Source organism: Sabethes cyaneus, chromosome 1, assembly GCF_943734655.1.
Source record: "Sabethes cyaneus chromosome 1, idSabCyanKW18_F2, whole genome shotgun sequence".
NCBI classification, from domain to species: domain Eukaryota; kingdom Metazoa; phylum Arthropoda; class Insecta; order Diptera; family Culicidae; genus Sabethes; species Sabethes cyaneus.
In genome coordinates, this window is record NC_071353.1 from 87,423,803 (window position 1) to 87,447,286 (window position 23,484).

The following is a 23,484-nucleotide window of genomic DNA, read 5'->3' on the forward strand; positions in this document are numbered from 1 at the left end:
AGAATTTGGCATCTAATTGCAAATTGGGAGCACACTTACCACACGATTTACTTAATAAACTCGTTGACGGTCTCGACGGGAAAGCTTTCGAAAGAATTTGCGAAGAAGATGAAAACTTAATCTTCGAACGAGCATATGAAATTGCAGTGAAGTACGAACCGGAAGAGGCGAGATCGGCAACAATTTTTCAAATGGGTCGAAAGGTACGTGATGTCGAACGTGCCAATATTGCAGGAGCTGGAGACCAGCGATGTTTGGCGTGTAACCGGCGAGGTCATTTTAAGCGGGACTGCCGATTTAAGGATTATATCTGTCGAATGTGTAACAAACGGGGCCATCTACGAGCGGCGTGTACCTCTAAGAAAAACTTTTTCGTTGGGGATAGGAGCATGTGGAACAAAACTCGGAGGACACAGATGAGGTGAACTTGGAGCAAAATTTCATCAGTAAGTGTTCAGTTTATGCTATTGAGGCACTAAGGTTGGATGTTCCTATGGAGATAGAGGTAGTTATTAGCAGCAGGAAATTTAGAATGCAGTTAGATACAGGAGCAGCGGTGTCAGTGATTTCTCTGTCGCATTTAAAGAACAACCTTAATTCTTGCAAAATGAGGTCGACGGATTTACGATTGACGGGCTATGGCGGAGAACAGCTCAATGTTATGGGCGTAATTGAGCCATTAATTAAATTCAACGGAATTTGTAAAAAACTTAGATTCGCAGTGGTGGAAAACGGAGGACCTTCGTTGTTAGGAAGAAATTTTGTGTATACTTTCAACCTAAGAGTTTCGGCCATTAATGCAATCGGGAATAAAACTGATCAAATGTTACGGGAGTTGGTTGACAGATATCAGTGCTTATTTAGCGACGGTTTGGGAACTTACAAATATGGCTCTATCAGGATCGAGATGGAACGGGATACCCAACCGGTTTTTAGGAAGCCAAGACCGGTAGCGTACAAACTGGTCGACAAAGTTACATCTGAGTTAGATGCAATGGAAAGAGATGGAGTGATAACGAAGTGCGAAAGTTCAAAATGGGGTACACCGTTGGTACCGGTGCTGAAGGGCGATGGAAATGTTCGGTTGTGTGGAGATTATAAAACTACCATTAACCGTCACGTAAAAGACGTAATTCATCCCTTGCCCACAATTGACGATGTGTTCAGTAAGCTTAATGGCGGAAAAAAGTTCAGTAAGCTGAACCTTTCAAAGTGCTACAATCAATTTGAGCTCGATGAAGAGTCCTGGGAGCTATGCGCCATATCTACCTGTAAAGGGGTATATAAAATGAACCGCCTTCCTTTTGGCGTACGTCCCGCGTCAGGTATCGTTCAACGGGCACTTGAAAAGTTATTTTGCGGTATACCAGGTGTGCAGAACTTTTTAGACGATGTGTTGGTTACCGGAAATTCTGACGAAGAGCATTTGGAAAATCTGGCGAGAGTATTTGAAGTGCTAGAAAAAGCCGGTTTGAAACCCAATAAGCAAAAGTGTCAGTTTTTTAAGAATAAAGTTAACTACTTGGGTCACGTAATGAGTGCGGAGGGTTTAAAAAAGACGAACGATACAGTGAAAGCTATTCGAGAAGCCCCACAACCAAAGAACATTCAAGAAGTAAGATCATTTGCGGGGCTGATTAACCATTATGCGAGGTTTGTAGCACAACTAGCGGAAATTATGAGCCCTATATACAGCCTTCTAAAAAAGGAGCCAAATTTATTTGGTCGAAGGAGTGCCAAGTCGCTTTCACAAGAGCGAAAGAAGAAGTGTGCAAAGACGTCACATTGGCACATTTTAATCCAAACGCAAAATTAATTTTAACATGTGATGCCTCAATGGAAGGAGTGTCGGGGCTGTTTTAGCCCAGAGAGAAGGCAATGGTAGGGAAAGGCCAGTAGCATTTGCATCCCGGGTGCTGCACGTGGCAGAGAAAAACTATAGTGTGATCGATAAAGAAGGCTTAGCAATAGTGCTCGGTGTAAACAAGTTCTTTCACTATCTAATCGGTAACACATTTGTAATTCGAACGGACCATAAACCAATATTGTCGCTGTTTAATCCCTAAAAAGGAATACCGGCAATAGCGGCGAGTCGTATGCAACGTTGGGCTAATTTCCTTGCGGGATTCAGTTACCAGATAGAGCATGTCGGTTCTAGAGAAAATATAGCGGATTTTCCTTCGAGATTCCCACATGAGTCATGGGTATTGTGGAAGGAAGACGATAGTTACGTTAACTTTCTCAATGTGGATGGCATGGCTACGATTGACTGTGATATGGTGCGGAAAGAGACAAATCAAGATCCGGAACTTTACGCTATCAAAGAGTACCTGAGAACTGATAAAAAGTACGACCTTGTGGTAAACGATGCGTTTAGAAGAGTTGCGAGTGAATTGTCGATAGAAGATGATCTGATAATGAGGGGATTGCGAGTGGTCATACCGAAGAGATTAAGGCGCAAAGTTTTGGATCAGGTGCATCGTTCTCATTTGGGGATTGTGAAGAGTAAATCTCTATTGAGGAGCTTTGTTTGGTGGCCAGGCATTGATGCTGACCTGGAGCAACACATAAAAGGTTGTTACGAGTGCTTAGTTGCCAAACCATCACCAGAAAAAGCAAAGTTAAAAACGTGGCATCCGCCAAAAAGTGTGTGGGAGCGAGTTCATCTGGACTTTGCCGGGCCGGTACAAGGTATCAGTTATCTGATTGTTATTGACGCACTTTCGAAATGGATCGAAGTTTTTCCTACGCGAAAATGTGACACCGAATTTATATTGGAGAAAATATTAGAATGTATCGCTCGGTTTGGTCTGATGAAGGAAATTGTATGCGATAACGGGACACAATTTACAGCGAGTAAATTCAAAAATTTCTTAGCAAATAATTCAGTTCGACTCACTTTTACAAGCCCGGGTCATCCGGCAACGAATGGTCAAGCAGAAAACGCGGTAAAAACTTTCAAGGCGTCGCTATTAAAGTGCCTTGCCAGGGGGCGTTCGAATATGCACGAGATAGTTGCTAATTTTCTTCTGGGTTATCGTAATGCAGAACACTGTGTAACAGGATTATCTCCAGCGAAGATGATGCTTGGTAAAGAAGTACGAACATCACTTAATTTAATGCATCCATACACCTGGGAAAAGTCTGAAAAAGTATCGGACTTTCAGTCCGCAAATTATGGGAACATAAAACAAAGGCTTCACAATATTAATTGGCAACATGTATTTCGAAATGAAAACAATGTAGAAATGGCTGTCGAAGCCTTCTATAAGCTCATATTTGAAATATTAAAAGACGAAGTTCCTATGAAACAAAGAAGACGTCAGGCTCATTCAAAGCATCCTATATGGTACAACAGTCAAATAAAAAATATAAAAAATCGCAAGCAAAAGGCACACAAAGCATACAAAAACTATAACAATGACAATAACTTAACAAATTATCTTGATCTCTGTGATCAACTAAACCAAGCAATAAATGTTGCCTTTGAAGAGTATATACAAAACCCGAATTAATCCACCTAGCGGCGTGACCTAGCCTTTCTACTGCCACAATAATCATTATTTAATTTCTCAGGAACTTAATTGTAGATGTATAGATGTTATATTAGACTATATTTTTAAATATCCGTTCCGTATTCCTCAAAATCCTTATTCGCCAGTAAAATTCACATCGTATTGTGTAGAATAATTATATTTTCTTTCCTTGGGTGCGTAAATACATGTAAGCGTCATTTATGTTACTTGATGAACACCTTATTTAGTTTTATAATATTTATAGAAAAATAATGTAAACACAAAAGATAATTTTTACAGACTTGAATGAATATGTATAGAAAATTAGAAATTAACCCTCTAACGGGTCTACTGACGGCCTTAACTTTCGGGCTTCAGAGCCACATACGAAACTTGTTTTGAATTGACAATATGAAGTATTTGTTCATAGCAGATTTTTTGATATTTTGATATTAATACCATGCATTCAAAAGTTAGCATCTTTGAAAAACAAGAGTTCAGAAAAATTATTATTATATTTCGCTTTTGAAGAAAAAGGATATCTACAACAAAATGATTGATCTCAAAATTTCACTATTGGTTTGCTTGGCTTCAATTTTGCAATATATCTGAATTAGAAAAAAAACTGAATAGAGCATTAGATATGAAAACGAGAAATGGAACTATTTTTTAGCTAGCGCTCCTTCAGATAATTATTTTTGCATGAAAATCAAAACTTAAGCTTCTTTTGAATGTACTTTCATGAAAAGATAGTCATTAGCTTGACAAGATGAGGTTGAAAAATAGTGCCAAAGCTGCGCCATAAGCATGCTTGAGAATGGGAAATACGATCGATATGATTCCCAGTGCTTGTCTTTTTGCCTTCCTACTATATAAATATATAGTATAAAGGTATAGAAATCACTTGGAAAACCGGAAATGGAAAGAAGGTCCTGCGGACCGAATGTCATATACCATTCGACTCAGTTTCGAAAACTGAGCATTTTCTGTGTGTGTGTATGTATGTGTGTGTGTGTGCGTGTGTATGTGTGTGTGTGGGTATGTAACGCTTTCAATCTCACTCACTTTTCTCGGAGATGGCTGGACCGATTTTAATGTTCTTAGTGTCAAATGAAAGGTCTAGGCGTCCCATAGGTTGCTATTGAATTTCATTTTGATCGGACTTTTAGTTCAAAAGTTATGTATAAAAATACGAAAAATATGGGACTTCATTATCTCACAGGTCCCTTAACCGATTTGAACAAAATTGATTGCATATGAAAGAGGAGTCTTGCAAACCCTTAACTTCCAAATTTCATGACGATTGGCCGATTGTAGTTTGAAAGTTACATAAAGAAATGTGAAAAAATATTATTTAAAACATATTTTTGAAACATATAAACATTAATTCAATGAAAAACATCACACATTTTATTATTATTTGAAAATTACTGCTGAGATCTATCAAACGAAACCGAGTTATTTAAAATCGGACGGTTCATTCAAAAGTTATTCAAACTTTAACACTTGAGCACCGTATATTAAACCGTTAAAACGTGTGAAATCAAAACATATCAACCAAATGTTGATTGTATTCAATGTATGTATGTATGTATGTATGTATGTATGTATGTATGTATGTATGAATGAATGTATGTATGTATGTATGTATGTTTGTATGTATGTATGTATGTATGTATGTATGTATGTATGTATGTATGTATGTATGTCTGTATGTATGTATGTATGTATGTATGTATGTATGTATGTATGTATGTATGTATGTATGTATGTATGTATGTATGTATGTATGTATGTATGTATGTATGTATGTATGTATGTATGTATGTATGTATGTATGTATGTATGTATGTATGTATGTATGTATGTATGTATGTATGTATGTATGTATGTACGTGTGTATGTGATGACAATTTGCAATTTTCTAATTTGCATTGAAATTCAAGAAAAGTGAGAAACATTTCAATTGTCTGAAGTTTTTGAAGCCTCTTAGTGGAATACGATCTCTGAAATTAAAGAAAAGAAAAAAACTTACCGACTAAATTCCACTATTTAATATTCATTCGCGACAGATACGTATACGCTTTGAAATAAGACACTGATGAAGCCTGCACGTCGTAGGCGAACTACGTATCTGTTGCAAATAAATATTAAATAGTGGGATTCAATCGAAAAGATTTTTCTTTCTTTGATTTCAGATTTCAATTGTCATTTTCTTCACTTGCTGTTACTCACAATTGTACAAGAAAAGCAAAAAGCGAAAAAAGCAGTTAATTTAAGCATGTCGATAAAGTGGTGTATAGGATTAAAAATACTAGTGAGTTGATTTTTCCAAATAAATTTATACAAATTTCAAACAAATTTTGCGCATCAATAGATGTTCTTTTCAATCATTAGATATTAGAGCTTAGAAATGTTATTTGAAAAATAGGAAGTAAACGGTGCACGGTAGTAATTTTGTAAGATTTGTTTTCGTTAGTGACATTTTAAAGGACAGATGTCTTATGTCAGGTATCGTGTTTTAATAAATAAATCCAAAATGACAAGCGCTGGAAATCATGTCGATCATATTTTTCATTCTCAAGCATGTTTATGGCGCAGCTTTTGCACTATTTTTCGACTTCTTCTTGTTTTCCTAACCCTCTAACATTGTAAAACCGATGCGATCAGGCTAATGACTATCTTTTCATGAAAGTACATTCAAAAGAGGCTCAAGTTTTGATTTGTATGCAAAAATAATTATCTGAAGGAGCACCAGCTAAGAAATTTCTCTTTTTCATATCTAATGCTCTAATCAGTTATTTTTTCTAATTCAGATATGTTGCAAAATTGAAGCCAAACAAACTAATAGTAAAATTTTCAGATTAATCATTTTGTTGTACATATCCTATTTCTTCAAAAGTGAAGTATAATAATTTTTCTGAATTCTTGTTTTTCAAAGATGCTAACTTTTGAACGCATGGTATTAATATCAAAATATCAAAACATCTGCTGTGAACACATATTTCATATTGTCAATTCAAAACAAACCAGTGTAAGTTAGTTAGATACTGATGAAGGTCACACGTCGAGACCGAAATACGTATTTATCAATAAAACACAGTAGTAGAATTAAAGGATATAAATAACTTTTTGTTTTTCTTCTTTTTTATCAATTCAAAACAAGTTTCGTATGTGGCTCTGAAGCCCGAAAGTTAAGGCCGTCTGTAGACCCGTTAGAGGATTAATTTATAATTTTCTATATATATTCATTCAAGTCTGCAAAAATTATCTTTTGTGTTAACATTATTTTTCTGTTCAGATGTTTCCGAGAAATTAAATAATGATTATTGTGGCAGTAGAAAGGCTAGGTCACGCCGCTAGGTGGATTAATTCGGGTTTTTTGATTTATTTATTAAAACATGATACATGACATAAGACATCTGTCCTTCAAAATATCACTAACGAAAACAAATCTTACAAAATTTCTACCGTGCAACGTTTACTTCCTATTTTTCATATAACATTTCTAAGCTCTAGTATCTATTGATTGAAAAGAGCATCTATTGATGCGCAGAATTTGTTTGGAATTTGTACAAATTTATTTGGAAAAATCAACTCACTAGTATTTTTGGTTCTATACACCACTATACCTACATGCTTAAATAAACTGCTTTTCTTCGCTTTTTGCTTTTCTTGTACAATTGTGAGTAACAGCAAGTGAAGAAAATGACAATTGAAATCTGAAATCAAAGAAAAGAAAAAACTTTTTGATTGAATCCCACTATTTAATATTTATTTGCAACAGATACGTAGTTCACCTACGACGTGCAGGCTTCATCAGTGTCTTATTTCAAAGCGTATACGTATCTGTCGCGAATGAATATTAAATAGTTGAATTTAGTCGGTAAAAGTTTTTTCTTTTCTTTAATTTCAGAGTTCGTATTCCACTAAGAGGCTTCAAAAACTTCAGACAATTGACATGTTTCTCACTTTTCTTGAATTTCATTGCAAATTTTAAAATTGCAAATTGTCATCACATACATACATACATACATACATACATACATACATACATACATACATACACACATACATCACACACATCTCATACATTGAATACAATCAACATTTGATTGATATGTTTTGATTTCACACGTTTTAACGGTTTAATATACGGTCCTTAAGTGTTAAAGTTTGAATAACTTTTGAATGAAGCGTCCGATTTTAAATAACTCAGTTTCGTTTGATAGATCTCAGCAGTAATTTTCAAATAATCATAAAATGTGTGATGTTTTTCATTAAATTAATGCTTATATGTTACATAAATATGTTTTAAATACTATTTTTTCACATTTCTTTATGTAACTTTCAAACTACAAGTCCAATCGTCATGAAATTTGGAAGTTAAGGGTTTGCAAGGCTCCTCTTTCATATGCAATCAATTTTGTTCAAATCGGTTAAGAGACCTATGAGATAATGAAGTCCCATATTTTTCGTATTTTTATACATAACTTTTGAACTAAAAGTCCGATCAGTATGAAATTCAATAGCGACCAATGGGACACCTAGACCTTTCATTTGACACTAAGAACATTAAAATCGGTCCAGCCATCTCCGAGAAAAGTGAGTGAGATTAAAAGCGTCACACACACACACACACACACATACACACACACACATACACACACACATACACACACACATACACACACATACACACACACATACACACACACATACACACACACACATACACACACACATACACACACACATACACACACACATACACACACACACATACACACACACATACACACACACATACACACACACACACACACACACACATACATACACACAGAAAATGCTCAGTTTTCGAAACTGAGTCGAACATTCGGCCCGCAGGACCTTCTTTCCATTTCCGGTTTATACTATATATTTATATAGTAGAAAGGCAAAAACCGAGCGTGAGATAAAATCAAAACCAAAAAATTTTTTCAACTATGTAAAATCCTTTTTTTTCCTTTTTTTCGGGTTATCCAACTGGTCGCTTAATAGCGTATAAAACTCTGCGCTGAGCCCTTTTGTGTTGTCAACAAAGTGTCAGGGAGACCTCACACATCAGTTCTACCTGACGAGACAGGCACTGGCGCCCACTAAAACACAGGTAGAGCCCCAAGCATAGCCGTCACGCCTATACCCACAGGCGGAGGCGTTTCGGCCCTGCGCGGACTCCACGAACTGACTCTAAGATCTCTCTGCCAAAGGCCGGAATGTCATATTTTAAATATAATGATGATGATGACGATGATGATGATAATGATGATGATGAGAAGAAAAATAATAGATCGAATTTGTAAATGTGCTTTGGACTTTTTGTACCACTCGAGTTGCAATATGTGGTATAGTGAAGAAGTGGAGAATTCGTCAGCCCCGCCTGACACCGGTCTTCAATCGCGCGCCCGCTTTCAGTTTTCCAACACAAACAACCACAAATGAACCAATAGGTAAAACAAATTTCAGAGCATTAGTGGTTATCAACTTATCAGGGCAAATTTAATCTTTCATCCCCTTAGTATTCACAGTGCATTCCCACGATACAAAGTAAATTGAGCGCAGCACAAGCTGGACGTTCGCGGTAGTCGACAGAAGCTTCAAAATATAGAGACTCGCCCGCCTTCCAACCCTCGAGACCAAAGCGCTGTAAAGCTCTGGGCTTAAACGTCTCTTTAAGACTCGACCCCTTCCCATCGACAGAGCCAGCGGACGGCCATCAGAGCTCAGGACAGCCACGGGGCCAGTGCAGAAATCCTACTCTATCTAGCAGCACCGCCTAGCCGAAACTCGAACACGCGACACGAATTGACCTAATTTTCCCATCTGCTACCTAAGAAGTGCTATTACCCGTAATCATTACAGAGTGGTCCTTCGGCATCCAATCGGATCTGGTATCCCGCTTACATCCCCCTACTAACCCTAAGCCCCCGACCAACTCAATCAATCCGACATTTTTCGGAGATATTTGTGACAGTTGTGATAAATAAGGATGAATCCCAGAAAACTTCATCCATTGTCAGAGATCCCCATACTGGCCTTATTCTTAAACGGAATAAAAGCACTTTCTGAACAACGCAACAATCACATTTGGTAAATTTTTACCCCGAGTCCCACTTGAAATCACAAAAGTATTTTGATATATACCCACATTCAGAAGTAAACGTGACCGCTGTTCATTTACTGATTAGTTAAAAAGCCCTACACCACGACAAGGTTCAGTTTTATCGTAGGGAATTTTTTCAACTATGTAAAATCAAAATTAAAATCAGAAAACTTTCCATCTAGAATGCATTTGGACGAAAAACCACAGATAACATAGAAGAAATTTGCGACCTTTTTGCCACTTTCTTCCGACATATCTATGGTACATTCACAGAAGAGGATCGCGATTACGGCTACTTTACACATTTTCCAGATTCCTCAAATGACGTAAACGTTAGACAAATTAGTGTATTAGAAATATTAGACGCCTTAGAAACATTAGATTCCTCCAAAGGCCCCGGACCAGACGGTTTACCTCCAGCATTCATAAGAAAACTAGCAACAGAGCTAGCTACTCCACTATTCTGGCTTTTTAATATGTCCCTTCAATCTGGAATTTTCCCAAGCATCTGGAAAAGATCTTTCTTAGTGCCTGTGTTCAAAGCTGGTAAGAAATCTGATATCCGTAATTATAGGGGTATTGCAATTATCTCTTGTATTCCAAAACTTTTTGAAGCAATTGTCAATAAGAAGGTATTCTCGCAAATAAAAAATAGGTTTCTACAAAGGACGCTCAACCACAACAAATTTACTCGAGTTTGTTAACTTTTCGCTTAACGCAATGGATAATGGAAACTACGTTGAAGCCTTATATACCGACTTTAGTAAAGCCTTTGATCGTATTGATATACCAATGCTTCTCTTCAAATTGCAAAAAATAGGTATACATCAAGAACTTTTAATATGGATCGAATCATATCTCACATACCGCCAGCAAATTGTTAAATTTAAAGGAAAAACATCTAATCCCATTCAAGTCACTTCTGGAGTCCCTCAAGGGTCTCATTTAGGACCGCTATTGTTTTTTTTTTATTCGTTAATATCTCATTCGTTCTCAAGAATATAAAAATCCTTATTTACGCCGACGATATGAAATTATACTTAGAAATAAAAACTACAAGGTATACAGCCCTAAGGGCTGTACGAATGGGTGACGTAGGACTATATGTTTATAAGAATCTATGAGTGCCATTGTTTAAAAGAGAAGAGCGAAATATTCAGATTTAATTCTTCATTGAATGCAATGGTGGCTTTGAAAATACGTGGACGGGGGTTCATAAGTACAACGCCTGCAGCCATTAAGACATAGAAGATTTCTTTTAAAAATCACTTGTGTGTATCATAAAAGTTGACATAGTAATGAATGACCAGCCCACAGATTATTGTATTGAATATGATTATGCGTAGTTTGACATGTTTCAATAATCTTACTTTTGCTCGCTTGTGGCCTTTAAAAGGGCCATTGGTTATAAATAACATTAAAGCCAAAGTACGTTCATCGCAAATATGACGTGCCATTCGAATGTCCTTCTCTTTCGACATGAATGGCAAGAGGCATGAAAGTTAACTGCTTAGATTCGCTGTCTTTTGCTCCGAGAAGGTTTTACTAGTTTACTTTCACAGCTTACCGCTTGTTACACAGCAGAAAATATGGCACATACGCAAAAATTTCTGTTTTATTTGTAAGAGAGTCCTTATCCTCCTACCACAGGGGTGAGGGGTCTCAAACCATCATAAAATAAATTCATACCTCCATAAACCCTTACATGCCAAATTTGTTTCCATTTGCTTGATTAGCTCTCGAGTTATGAGGAAATTTGTATTTCATTTGTATGGGAGCCCCACCTCTTAGAAGGGGAAGGGGTCTCAGTACACCATAGAAAAAAACCTACCTTCTAAAACCCCTGCATGCCTAATTTGGTTCCATTTGCTTGATTAGTTCTCGAGTTTTGAGAAAATTTGTGTTTAATTTGTATAGGAGCCCCCCCTCTTACGCCGTCCATAAAATTGCTTTCCCGCCCACTCCATAAAATTGCTGGCCATTTTATCTTTCCAACGACATATAAATTGTTCAGTTTCGTTCAGTAGTTTAGTAGTTATTAGCATTTGAAATCTTTCATTCCAACGTTACATTTCTATTTCCGTTTTCACAAAGTGCTACCCAGTCCCAGATAGTAAACAAAGACGTAGTCCTACGTCAAAAATGAGACAGATGTCAACACATTTTGTAACGAAATTCAAATTTTTTATAATTGGTGTAAGAAAAGCTTACTTCAACTAAACGTGAACAAATGTAAATTAATTCAATTCAGTAGAAAACGAAATACACCTATAACCAACATCTCCCTTGGAGATCAAATGATAGAAAATTGTGAACGAATTAGAGATTTGGGAGTTATTCTAGACTCAAAATTAACGTTTATAGATCACTATAATACAATTACTTGTAAAGCAAGCAACATGCTCTCTTTCATAAAACGCTTTAGCTTTAATTTTCGAGACCCATACACATTAAAAACACTTTACATTTACTACGTTCGTTCAATTCTTGAGTACTGTAGGGTGGTATGGTCTCCGTTTGCCAATGCACACATAAATAGAATAGAATCAATACAAAAACAATTCTTGTTGTACGCACTCCGTAATTTAAATTGGACGATCCTTCCTCTTCCGTCATATGACGACCGCTGCAAGCTTATAAATATCGAAACATTAAAGGCGCGTCGTGAATTTGCAATGGTCTAATTTGTTAATGACATAGTCTCACAACGTATTGATTTCACAGTTAAAAAAAACCAAATTGAAGCAATATTTTAGGACAATAAGTAATTCAAGCCAATAACAACAGAAAACTAGCAGAAACGAGCAAACATAAATAGAATATGTAATCGATTGATAACATTAGGTTAAGCTTGTATCACGGTCTACACACGATTGACTGCAAATAAATAAATAAATAAATAAATAAATAAATATAGGGATCACATCGGTAGGCTACTGAACAAGTGATAGCTCGAAACGTCTGCTCTCGTTTCAGATTTCAGCGTTTGATCGGCATACACGGACAACTGTCTTCGTAGATTAATTTTTGATTTGATTCCCAATTTAATAGCTCTTGCATTTCTATGAGTGTGCAAGAGATCGTTTAATGCCGTCAACGCGAATCGATTGGTATATGACACTTGGTCCTCCGGGCCTTGGTTCTATTTCGCGTTTTTCGACCAATTTCTAAACCTTTGTTATATAGTATAACAAAGGTAAAAGGTGGTACTCTCCAACAAATAGTAACATCACCACATATTATTTATAAATGACGAGTAAATTAAGTCACACTCCTTAAAACTCACTAAATAGGTCCACTCAAGATCAATTACCCTAGTGTATTTACTGAAATGTTATGTTACATAACAAACTTGAATGTCAAAATTCTATTGAATTTCTGATTAAGAAATTTCTAACAACTGTCAGTAGGCCCAATTAGCGAAGTAGCTGGAGTGCAGTCGTGAGCCAATTGACCTGTTCGACAGAAACTTATGCGCTGACGGTGGTGGTCTTTAGAACTAGCCTAGTTCTAGAACTAGTTTGCTTGAAGAATCGGAAAAAAGTTTACTTTTTTAATTTTCTTAATGTAGTGAAACAATGTACAAGTAAAATTATTATTGCAAAATGTAAGAAAATTGAGTACTTTATTTTTGGTATATACTTTGTCAGTGGTTTGTTTACAGTATATACGAGAAAATAATGTTTTTGTATATTTATGCGACAACAAACAGGTTACATTTCACGCTAAATTATAGAAATCCACGTGCTTGAGTGGTAAAAAACTTGTTTTTTTGTGAAATTAATATAAACCAGGCTATTACAAGCAAGATACAGGATAACTAAAGAGAACATTCATATTTTCATGTAGTGCCGAAGCAACATGGTTCGATAAGACTGAAAGATATTCAAATCTCCAGAACTTTGACTTGAACCGATACAAAACAAGCATAGGGATCTTGTAAAGTAGAAAAACATTCCAATAATATGCAAAAACCGCTTTAGGATCACTTCTGTGTTCGATTAGTTAAGTTGCCACACTAACTTTTACAGTATTCTTCAAATGTATGCTCTTTCAATTCACTATTTTAAAAGTGTTTTTAAAATAACTTGTAAAACAGCAAATTTCTTACAAAACCTGATAAAAATTTAGTAAAGTTTTCAATCGAAAACCAGTTGAAAATTAAATTTACTGAAAATTTTTTATGAAATGTACCGCATCTGACATTTGTTTTCGTTTTTCTCACCATCGCAGCAGGTAGCGACACGCCGGCAGTTTTTACTCAAATTTGTCAATTAACGAAGGTGCTACGAAAAAGGACGTAGTAAAACTTCGCCGACACACTCTACCTTACATATAGAAATTTGTCTTACCTCAAAGTAATAGCCCGCGCTACAGGATCATTTGAATGAATCACCATGAAAATTCGTTTCACAAACTCCTCAACATTTAAAATTTTTTCTAAATGCTTCTCACTTTGTTGACAAACGCGTAGAATCCATAGTCTGGACAAATTGGAACTGATAAGAGAAAGATTTTAGTTACAGTAGTTTATATAATGACAAAATTGTTACCCAATCCGAAAAAACTCGGCTAACTTTAAAAACGACGAGTTAATTAAAACTGGAAAAGGGTATTTTTCGAACAATTTTGGAAATCTAATAACCGCTTCGCACTGTTCTCCCATCTTCATAGATCGTAAACCTAAAAACAAACTATTATGGATAAAATACTTAAGTATTTTTATCTAATACCTTTATCAAGTTCGATTAGAACAGAATTAGCATCTTGGTCTGTATCATTAAAAAAAAATTCATTGAAAACGGCACGCGATCCCATTTCAAGAAAAATATTTATATTAAACCAATAACCAATGTGTATATCCGTAATCCGTCTAACTATTAGGACTGCGTGCAAGGCTGCAAGCACAACCAAAACTAAACAATGATTGAAGGAAACACTCTGCTTGAAGTATAAACGAAGTAAACCGTAAACACCGCGCTGGTAGCAGAGATGCCAGAAGTGAAGACAGGTCTTCATTTTGAAGACATTTTTGTTACAAAAAAGTGAAATGTCTTCACTTGAAGACATGTGAAGACTAGAGTGACTGTATACAGAGTGGCGACAATGTCAAAATTGGAATGATAATTATCTGTCAGTGTCATTCCAATCGAGCAGACGACCTATCCAACGCGTATGCAGGAAAGAGAAAGAAAAACCTTGGAAAAACCGCATTGCATACATTTGGGATGACTTGTCGCCACTCTGTATATAGTCACTCTAGTGAAGACATGTCTTCACCATACAGTTTAAATGGGCGGAAAGCCGAAGGAAGACAAATGAAGACATTTTTCCTTGGTTCGTGAAGACTTTTCAAAAAATCACCTGGCATCCCTGGCTGGTAGAGTGACTACCCAATAGAAAATTTTGACAGATGCTGTTTTACGCATCTATCGACGAAATAGGATGCCGAAGAAATCAACAGTATAATCAATATATACACGGAAAACTGAAAGTACCCAATATTAAGTTCCTTCAACCCCATTCGTATCATGCGTGCACGACCCCCCGGCACGTCGCCATTTTTCTGTGACTGAATCTGAAACGTCAAAAATACTGGGCGGGAAATCACTCCATAGAAAATCAATGCGACGCCATTGTTGTTTGGGGTACAATACTGAGGGGTCCAACTTAATGGGGGTACTGTCAAACTCTGTAGACCAAGATAGCGATGTCGTGGAGGTGTGCGTGCAGGAAGCCAATTTTGGGTATTTTCAATATACCTAATATTAGGTAAAGGCTTTCAAATATAATTTTGAGTTAAAGTTATTTAATGTTGAGTTTGTTCATCTGAACTGTCTATTGAGTAAAATTTACTTAATGTTCAGTTCAAAATACAGCCTGAATTCGTTAATTGGGCCACGATTGCACTCCAGCTGATTCGCTAATTGGGCCGACTGACAGTTGTTAGAAATTTCTAAACTCGAAAATTCCATACAATTTTGACATTCAAGTTGTCATATAGCCCAATTAGCGAACACCCAATTAACGAACCGCCCAATTAACGAACCACCAATTAACGAAACTTTGCTGTACTTACCATTGAGTTGAAGCATATAAACCATTCATTAGGTTAAATTTACTTACTGTTCGGTTAAAATTACCCAAAATATTGTAATGCTTTTTAACGAGCTATTGAGTAAAATCTACTTAATGTTCGGTTAAAATTACCCAACATTAAGTTTATGCTTGAAACTACATATTGAGTTAAAATTACTCAAAAAACGTAAATTGAACCCAAATTCGTCTATTTAAGTGTCAAACACGCGGAATTGATTATTGGGTTTTTAGAAGCAGTTTTTATACCGTGGACCCCCGTTCGTTTGAACGATTACTCATGCAAACTAACGGGGTTAATTTTTAATTTGAACAACTGGTAACCCTTAATATGCAGAAACTTGTGTGAACTGGTCGCCCTGCTCTTTGTTATTGCTTTGTTGGTTTGATTTGTTTGCAGTTGCTAGCAACGAATTTTCATTCTGCGATCGGATTTCTATCATAATCGTTGGGAAAACGGAATGTGAAACATATTACACTCTCAAGGTAAGTACAATCAAATCGTGTTTATGTGCATTGTCTGCATAAGTAAATGATGTCATGTTGAGAATGACATTTGAACCATTTTTAATTTGCACGTCGTGCAAACCAGCGGGGTTCAAATTAAAAAGTGTTCAGATTAAAAACGGTCAAACGAACGGGGGTCCACGGTACTCAAAACAAAGGATATACTCACGAAAATGTATCATTGTGCTCTAGCTCTTAATGTCTGTCAGAACACAATGATAAATCCCAAAAATCAAAGACGCGCGTTTGAACCTTAAGCTGTATTTAAACGTTTTTTGTTCATTTTCTTCTCTTAGATAAAATTGGATAAATCAGCGATTATTTCCGGAGTGATTCGCGATTGGGGCTCCACTGGCAAATTGTAAACAAATCGTTTTATTACACCATCAGCCTTAAAAAGACTGATAATATCCTTGGCAAGAATCCTTTCTTCTGTTTTAATCGTAAGAATTATTTAAAACAAGTTTTTAGTGATGGGCGATAGAAGTGTTTAATCAAAACAAAAGACAATTTGCAGTTTAGCCCCTTGCATTGTTATGAAGTGACAGGTTTATTTGCAAATCGTTTTGTAAACAGGCGATAGCAAAGAGCGAAACTGCATTGTTTTCAAAACACAGGCGCATTGTAAACAGGCGAAACTAAATTAAGAAATCATAACAAGGCGAAACAAGGCTGGGCGAATCTCATTGTCAAAATGCTTTGAGGCTCATTCCAAGGGGTTTAACTATAAAACTTAGATTTTGAGCTTGAATGCACAAATTTTATGCAGTATTGTTGTGAAATTATAAGATTGATTTATTCTACACAAATTTATGTCTTTAACCTTGATTTTTGTAACTTTTATTTAAATTAAGACTTGAAAATGTACTGGCAAATCATCAGTGATATTCCTCATTGTTTACACTTTGTTAGTTGCGCCCTTATCGCGAATCACTCCGGATTTATATTACATTGTTTTTACATTTTAAATTATTTCTACTTATACTTATACGCAAGAACTCATATTTGAGTAGATGGAATGAACCAAGACTGTTGAAGAACTGATGATAAAGATAACGAAAAAGTTCGGACTCATTCGAAAAGCAACAATCGTGAGATAGGTAAATTTATTTTATAAATGATACGAGTAACGAGTGATTTTTAGAATGATTAACTTCGTCAGTGAAGTTTGATGCTGATCAACGCTGCTGCTACGAGAAGAATCATTGGTGTTAGAATTGGTAAAGGGTGATTTGATACTTGCGCATTTTATCTCAACACCTAGATACTACCCTATGCTTATTGCAAGCCAATAAGCATTTAAGTTGGCCTAAATGCTATTTTGGCAAAATATGCGGCTACTTTACTGCTAGCTCTCTTATAGTGCTGACAATGCTTATTTGCAGCTAGTTACCGACAAGAAAAATTTAAATAGAATTGTGGATGCCAATTTACAACAATTATGCAAGCAAAAGGCTGATAAACAGCAACATGCAGTATAAAACGCAAGGGATGCTAATAAACGATTGATTTACTGCTTATACTAATGCTTATTGGATACCTGGGTATTAAACATTGTTCACCATCACCTGCACCACATTGGAGTGGCTGTAATCCCAAAAACAGATAGACTGTGGCCCCTGTAGACAAGCTCGATTGCATCGGTATAGTTCTGAATGCCTATCATGCTATCATGATTGTCCAGCTGATCCAGCAAACAGTGACCTGGTACGATTGTGCCCAACCAGTGATGCTTGAAGGCACCGGATTTCTAGAAGTGAAAGGAAAAATCGATTGATCAGCCATGTAATTAGACAAGTAATTTTTTTCTTTTAGATTTTATTGTAAAACCTAAATTAATCCACCTAGCGGTGTTAGCTGGCCTTTCTACTACAATAATTGTTTTATAATTTCTCAGTATATGAATATTTATATAATTCAGTTACTGGTTATTAAAAAGTTGTTGAAGTCTTTATTGTGCCTGGTAGTTGAATATGGATTATTTTTCCTAAAGCCTATGTGTATAACAGAACGAAACAGCAACATTGCCATTGTTGCCCTTCCTCTTTCTTGCCACAGTGATTTCAGCATTTTTTTTTAGCGAATAGGGAAATCTGCTATCAGACACCTGAGAAGACAACTCAGGGAGTGGGGTTTGGTATCCCGACCCCCCTACTGGGGCGTGAGGATCCAGACCCACTAAAACCCTACTCGAGTCTCCAACCTCAATCCTCCCTGGCACCACCTTATCGGTATTACTTCAGGGAGGGGCTATTGTGCTTAACGCACACTCTTAGATAACTACTGGACTATGGTAGTTAGGCTGTTTATTCGCCGTTGATCGGCTTTCCAGCGGTTTTGTAGCTCAAGTACGATCTGGGTAGCAGCCGCATTGACCGCTCCCCAGACGTCCGAGCTAGAACACATCCTTTGGACTAAGTTATCCGGAGTAGTGTCCTGTCCGCTCACTGCCATCATGCTGCTTCTCACGCCCGCGAAACGAGGGCATATGAAGAAAGCAAGTTCTGCAGTTTCCTCAACGTCCACGCATTCGGGACACGCGGGGGACTCCGCCTGCCCAAATTTGTGCAGATACTGTCTAAAACAACCATGCCCTGACAGAATTTGTGTCAGGTGGAAGTTGACATCGCCGTGGCGCCTGTTGACCCATCCGGCTAGTTCCGGGAAAAGTCGGTGTGTCTACCGGCCTTTTGTGGAATTAGACCATGCCCCCTGCCATGTCATCATCGAGGCCGATCTTGTGGTGCTCCGTATGCCTCTAGTTCCACGTGATTTCAGCATGTCGCAGTTTGATCGCGGTTCTGTGCAGTCGCACTTTCAAATTTGTCAAAATGAACAGATAAGCGCTACAAGTTTGACGTGGTCGCCACTACAGACGGTAGATAAAGTCACGGGCAGCTTCATAACGAGGCCGCCTTTGATGCTATTAAGTGTAACGTGTCGTTGAAGCGCGCGCGTTCGTGCGCTCGTTTGCATTAACGTGCGCGATTCGATATAAAAATTGATAGCTTCTAGAGTTTTCATTTCTCCATTTCCATACTTTGCATGCTTCTTCAAGAAAGATCAACAAATATTTTAAAATAAAAAAAATCGAGAAAAAAAGTTCCAACTTTGAAAAAATTGCAATTGTTTATAAAAATTCACTATTTAACTATTGAAAAACAATCGACAACAAAACAATTCCCACTTTCTTAGCCAGATAAAATAAAACAGATAGCAATATTCGCCGTGATTGTATAACATTTCGCCGAATACCATTTCGCGAAAAACCTTCTTGTACCGTTTCACGGAAAACCTTTTTGTAGAATGTATCATTTCGCAAGGTACTTGCTGTCGGTCGTTCGGACCCAACTGAAGGAAAACAATCGAGGTTAGTAGACCTAGAAAAACAAGTAAACCTAGACAGTGGTGATTTCTGAGGCGGGCTGCCCCCCCCCTCCCCCCCACATTGACCGGCGCTTTATACGGCGGGTCGCCAGCGACACTCGCCATGAATCATCTAATGTTACTGTAGGTAGTTTTTGGTGGTCTTGTTATTGATTAACCCATTTCCTCCCAGCGTTGCGAATAGGGTTGCCAAGTGGTCGGTTTTTGGCCGGCCCGGCCGGTTTTTCACCAGCAAAGCCAGTGGCCGATCAATCCTGCAAAAAAGCCGGTTTTCCGACATAGGAAGCCGGATTGGTACTTTTTTCCTGATTTGTTGAATTTTCTGATAAATTTATTAGCAATCCTGAGCAGTGGATCATTGAAGATAGCCAGTTTTGCAGTGACAATACTTTGCTTCTGGCGGTAATATACATTAAATTGTCCATCAGCACCAGAAGCAACTAGTTGTCTTCTAGTATCTTCAATAATCCATGCAATGTTCGTTGTGGTTTCGATTCCACGACTACCGCATAATTACCGCACACGCACATTACACATTCCAGGCAAATCCTCTAGTAATATGCTGCCACAACCCCCCGCAATTTTTGAAGGCAGGACCGACCGGCCGGTTTTTGAAATTTTCGGACTTGGCAACCCTAGTTGCGAAAACGCAACGCACTTTCATTTGATTCTAGAGAAGGCCCTGTTTAAGATATCAACATGGACCCTCAAAAACAAAAATAGATTGGAAAAAAATCTAATCGACCTGTTTTTGCTCAAAGGTCAGATGTTACATGTAACATAATTACAGCTGTGACAAAACAACAGGTTTTGCTATTTTTCAGACAGTTAAGGAAAAATGCTCGTATAACTTGATTTTACCTCTATTTACGTCTGACCTATTAATCAGTGTTAGTAAGAATCGGTTGCTTACCAATAAACACTTTGTTTCATAATTTTGATTACTTTTGTAATTTTATGAAAGGCTCTAAGCTTTGCGTTGCGAAAACGCAACGCTAGGAAGAAACGATATTCAAAATTTGCAACGGGAACGTTTTTTTTTTCGTTCGTTCGCTGCAGATGTTTCATTTGAAGTCGTTGCTTTTTAGTAAACAAATGAATGTAAATCTTATCTTTCGCTTGTTCTAAATATCCCGGAAACATTATAAAAATCCCAAGTTTGATTTAACGGTAAAAAAGTATGAAGTATTTATATGCATAATGATGAAGGTATGCAAAAACGGTATACGCTTAACGCCCAGCGTTGCGTTTTCGCAACGTAGCGTTGCGGAACACAGAGTCAAAATTAAAATACATAAAAAGACATGCTTTTTCTTAGTTGACCTAAAAGAGAATTTTCCTGAAAGTTTCAACTTTCTAACCCTGCTGGGAAAAGTGTGGGGTTAATGTTAATGTTTTATGGTTAATGTTTTATGGAAGTCTAAATATCTCGAGTTCGATTAGTTTTTGAGTTACGTAAAAAATTCAGTTTTATTTGTGTTTATTTCACGCAGATCACCGAGCCCCACTCTACCCTCAATGTACCGCGATCCTGGTTCTATTTGCTTGATTAGTTCTCGAGTTATGAGGAAATTTGTATTTCATTTGTATAGGAGCCCCCCCCCCTCCTAAAGTTGGTAGGGGTCCCAATTCATCATAGAAAAAATTTTTGTCTCCAAAAACACCCACGTGCCAAATTTGGTTCCATTTGCTTGATTAGTTCTCGAGTTATGAGGAAATTTGTATTTCGTTTGTATAGGAGCGCCCCCTCTTAAAGTTGGGAGGGGTCCTAATTCACCATAGAAAATATTCTTGCCCTCGAGAACTTTCACATGCCAAATTTGGTTTCATTTGCTTGATTAGCTCTCGAGTTATGAGGAAATTTGTATTTCATTTGTATAGGAGCCCCCCTCCTAAAGTGAGGAGGGGTCCCAGTTCATCATAGAAAAAATTTTTGCCTCCAAAAACACCCACGTGTCAAATTTGGTTCCATTTGCTTGATTAGATCTCGAGTTATGAGGAAAATTGTGTTTCTTTGGTACAGGAGCCCCCCCTCTTAAAGTGGGGAGGGGTCCTAATTTACTATAGAAAATATTCTTGCCCTCGAAAACCTTCACATGCCAAATTTGGTTCCATTTGCTTGATTAGTTCTCGAGTTATGAGGAAATTTGTATGGAAGCCCCCCCTTTTAAAGAGGAGAGGAGTTATAATTCCCCTTATAAAGAGGGGAGGGGTCTCAATTTACCATAGAATAAATTCTTGTCACCGGAAACACCCACATGCCAAATTTTGTTCTATTTGCTTGATTAGTTGTCGAGTTATGCAGAAATTTGTGTTTTATTTGTATGGGAGCGCCCCCCCATCTTAGAGGGTGAGGGGTCTGTAACTATCATAAGAACCTTCCCTGGCCCCCAAAACCCTTGCATGCAAATCTTATCTTATCAAATCTTTTCCACTGAAAAAATGCCATTTTATGAAAATTCAGAATATATTTTAAAAGCCACACATAGATGATTTTTTGTTGTATGTTAGATCCCACCAGCAGTTGTATATAATTTGGACACTTACAGCGAAATCCAGTGGAAGTGTGCACCTTATGTACAGTTGCTGATGGAGTACAAAATACGTTGGTTACCCTAGTTTTCGAATTAATCCGAATTAATTATAAAAATAAAGAGAAGAAAGCTGAACCCTTTCCAAAAGTTAGTCTAGACCAATTTTGGAAAAACTAAGTATGCAGTCTCTTATTTACATGAACTCCTTAAACACACAAAAGTTTTATTGAAATCTGAGAGGGTCATGCTAATCCCTGGTTGAGTTTGCGTGAATTCCGTCTTCTATTTTCATTTTCATAAAGTGATACTCAGTATAAAAAATCAGACGTAGTTCTACGTCAAAAATATTGTGGGCGCGGATGCGATTGGATTCGAACCCGGTTGCATTCCAGATTGGAAGATCCAGGAAGCGGTAAAATCATGTGAGGGGACATGTTTTGTTTTCAAAGAAGTTCCAACATTACTCTATGTACTTCGTGCTATATTATATGATAAAACCGCAGATGCTTTATGACTGTTTGTATATGAATTCACGCTTATTTCCATAAAAAATATTCCATCTAAATTATAGTATTTTGAAACTAGCTTACCTCGCGATTCGATCCCCAGTTTGGTATGCTGTTGAGGTTCATAATTAGCTACATGAGTCGGTACAAAAACGTCCGGTTGTCTCGATGATCCATCTTAGCCATGAGAAGGTTGACACTGTTGTTCCATTTGCTGCTGTTGATAATTTCATCATCCTTAAGCTGTCCTTCAGAAAATAAAGTTTTAAAATCGACAGCTTTACACATAAATTACTCACTTACCAATTTCGAACACTCGTGTCGTTACAGCATAGCACAGCACAGAAAAACAAAACCGCGAACGTTATGCTGCCACCATGGATAAAACGAATCACGAAATAAAACGATCCGCACCATCAACAAAGCACGCCGCTACAGTTCAACATATTTTCATCCAACGTTAGGTACAATCTACTCAACGTTAAGTTGGAGTGTAGTACTCAACATTGCATATGCGCATATTACCGTTTTATTAAGTAAATCTGACTCAATGTATACATATCAAAACTACTCAACGCTGAAGATGAATCAATAGTACCTAATTTTAGGTTACTTAAACTTAGCTGTTGGGTACCTTTGGTTTTCCGTGTATAGAATGCCAGTGTCGCTGGTGTGTCATGGATATTTTGGTGGCAAACATGTTTCTGGTTCGTGTCTTGGATACGGGAACTACATTGTCAAATTGCCCAATAGAAAATTTTCCTGCCGACGAAATACCCCAAAACGACCAAATC

General features: G+C 37.1%; 1 protein-coding gene and 1 long non-coding RNA gene across 4 annotated transcripts in view; both read right to left on the reverse strand.

The window, feature by feature from the left end:
- Positions 1-14,566, reverse strand: part of LOC128745182 (integrator complex subunit 7) — a 528,653-nt gene extending 514,087 nt beyond the window's left edge. Inside the window, exons 1-3 of one of the 3 annotated variants that reach the window (XM_053842197.1) lie at positions 14,394-14,564; positions 14,214-14,343; positions 14,013-14,159 (exon numbers count right to left, since the gene is read on the reverse strand). In XM_053842197.1, coding sequence (XP_053698172.1) covers positions 14,013-14,159; positions 14,214-14,343; positions 14,394-14,478 — 362 coding nt within the window. In that variant the 5' untranslated portion in view covers positions 14,479-14,564. Of the gene's footprint in view, positions 1-14,012; positions 14,160-14,213; positions 14,344-14,393 lie in introns of all 3 variants that reach the window. The other 2 variants (XM_053842199.1, XM_053842198.1) reach the window with 2 other exon arrangements.
- A 2,913-nt stretch (positions 14,567-17,479) lies between these two features.
- LOC128746401 (uncharacterized) lies at positions 17,480-23,031 on the reverse strand. Its single transcript, XR_008412543.1, has 3 exons — positions 22,994-23,031; positions 22,775-22,933; positions 17,480-18,013 (listed from the first exon to the last, which is right to left on the reverse strand). It is a non-coding gene; the product is annotated as an uncharacterized LOC128746401 (long non-coding RNA).
- Positions 23,032-23,484: the final 453 nt, after the last annotated feature.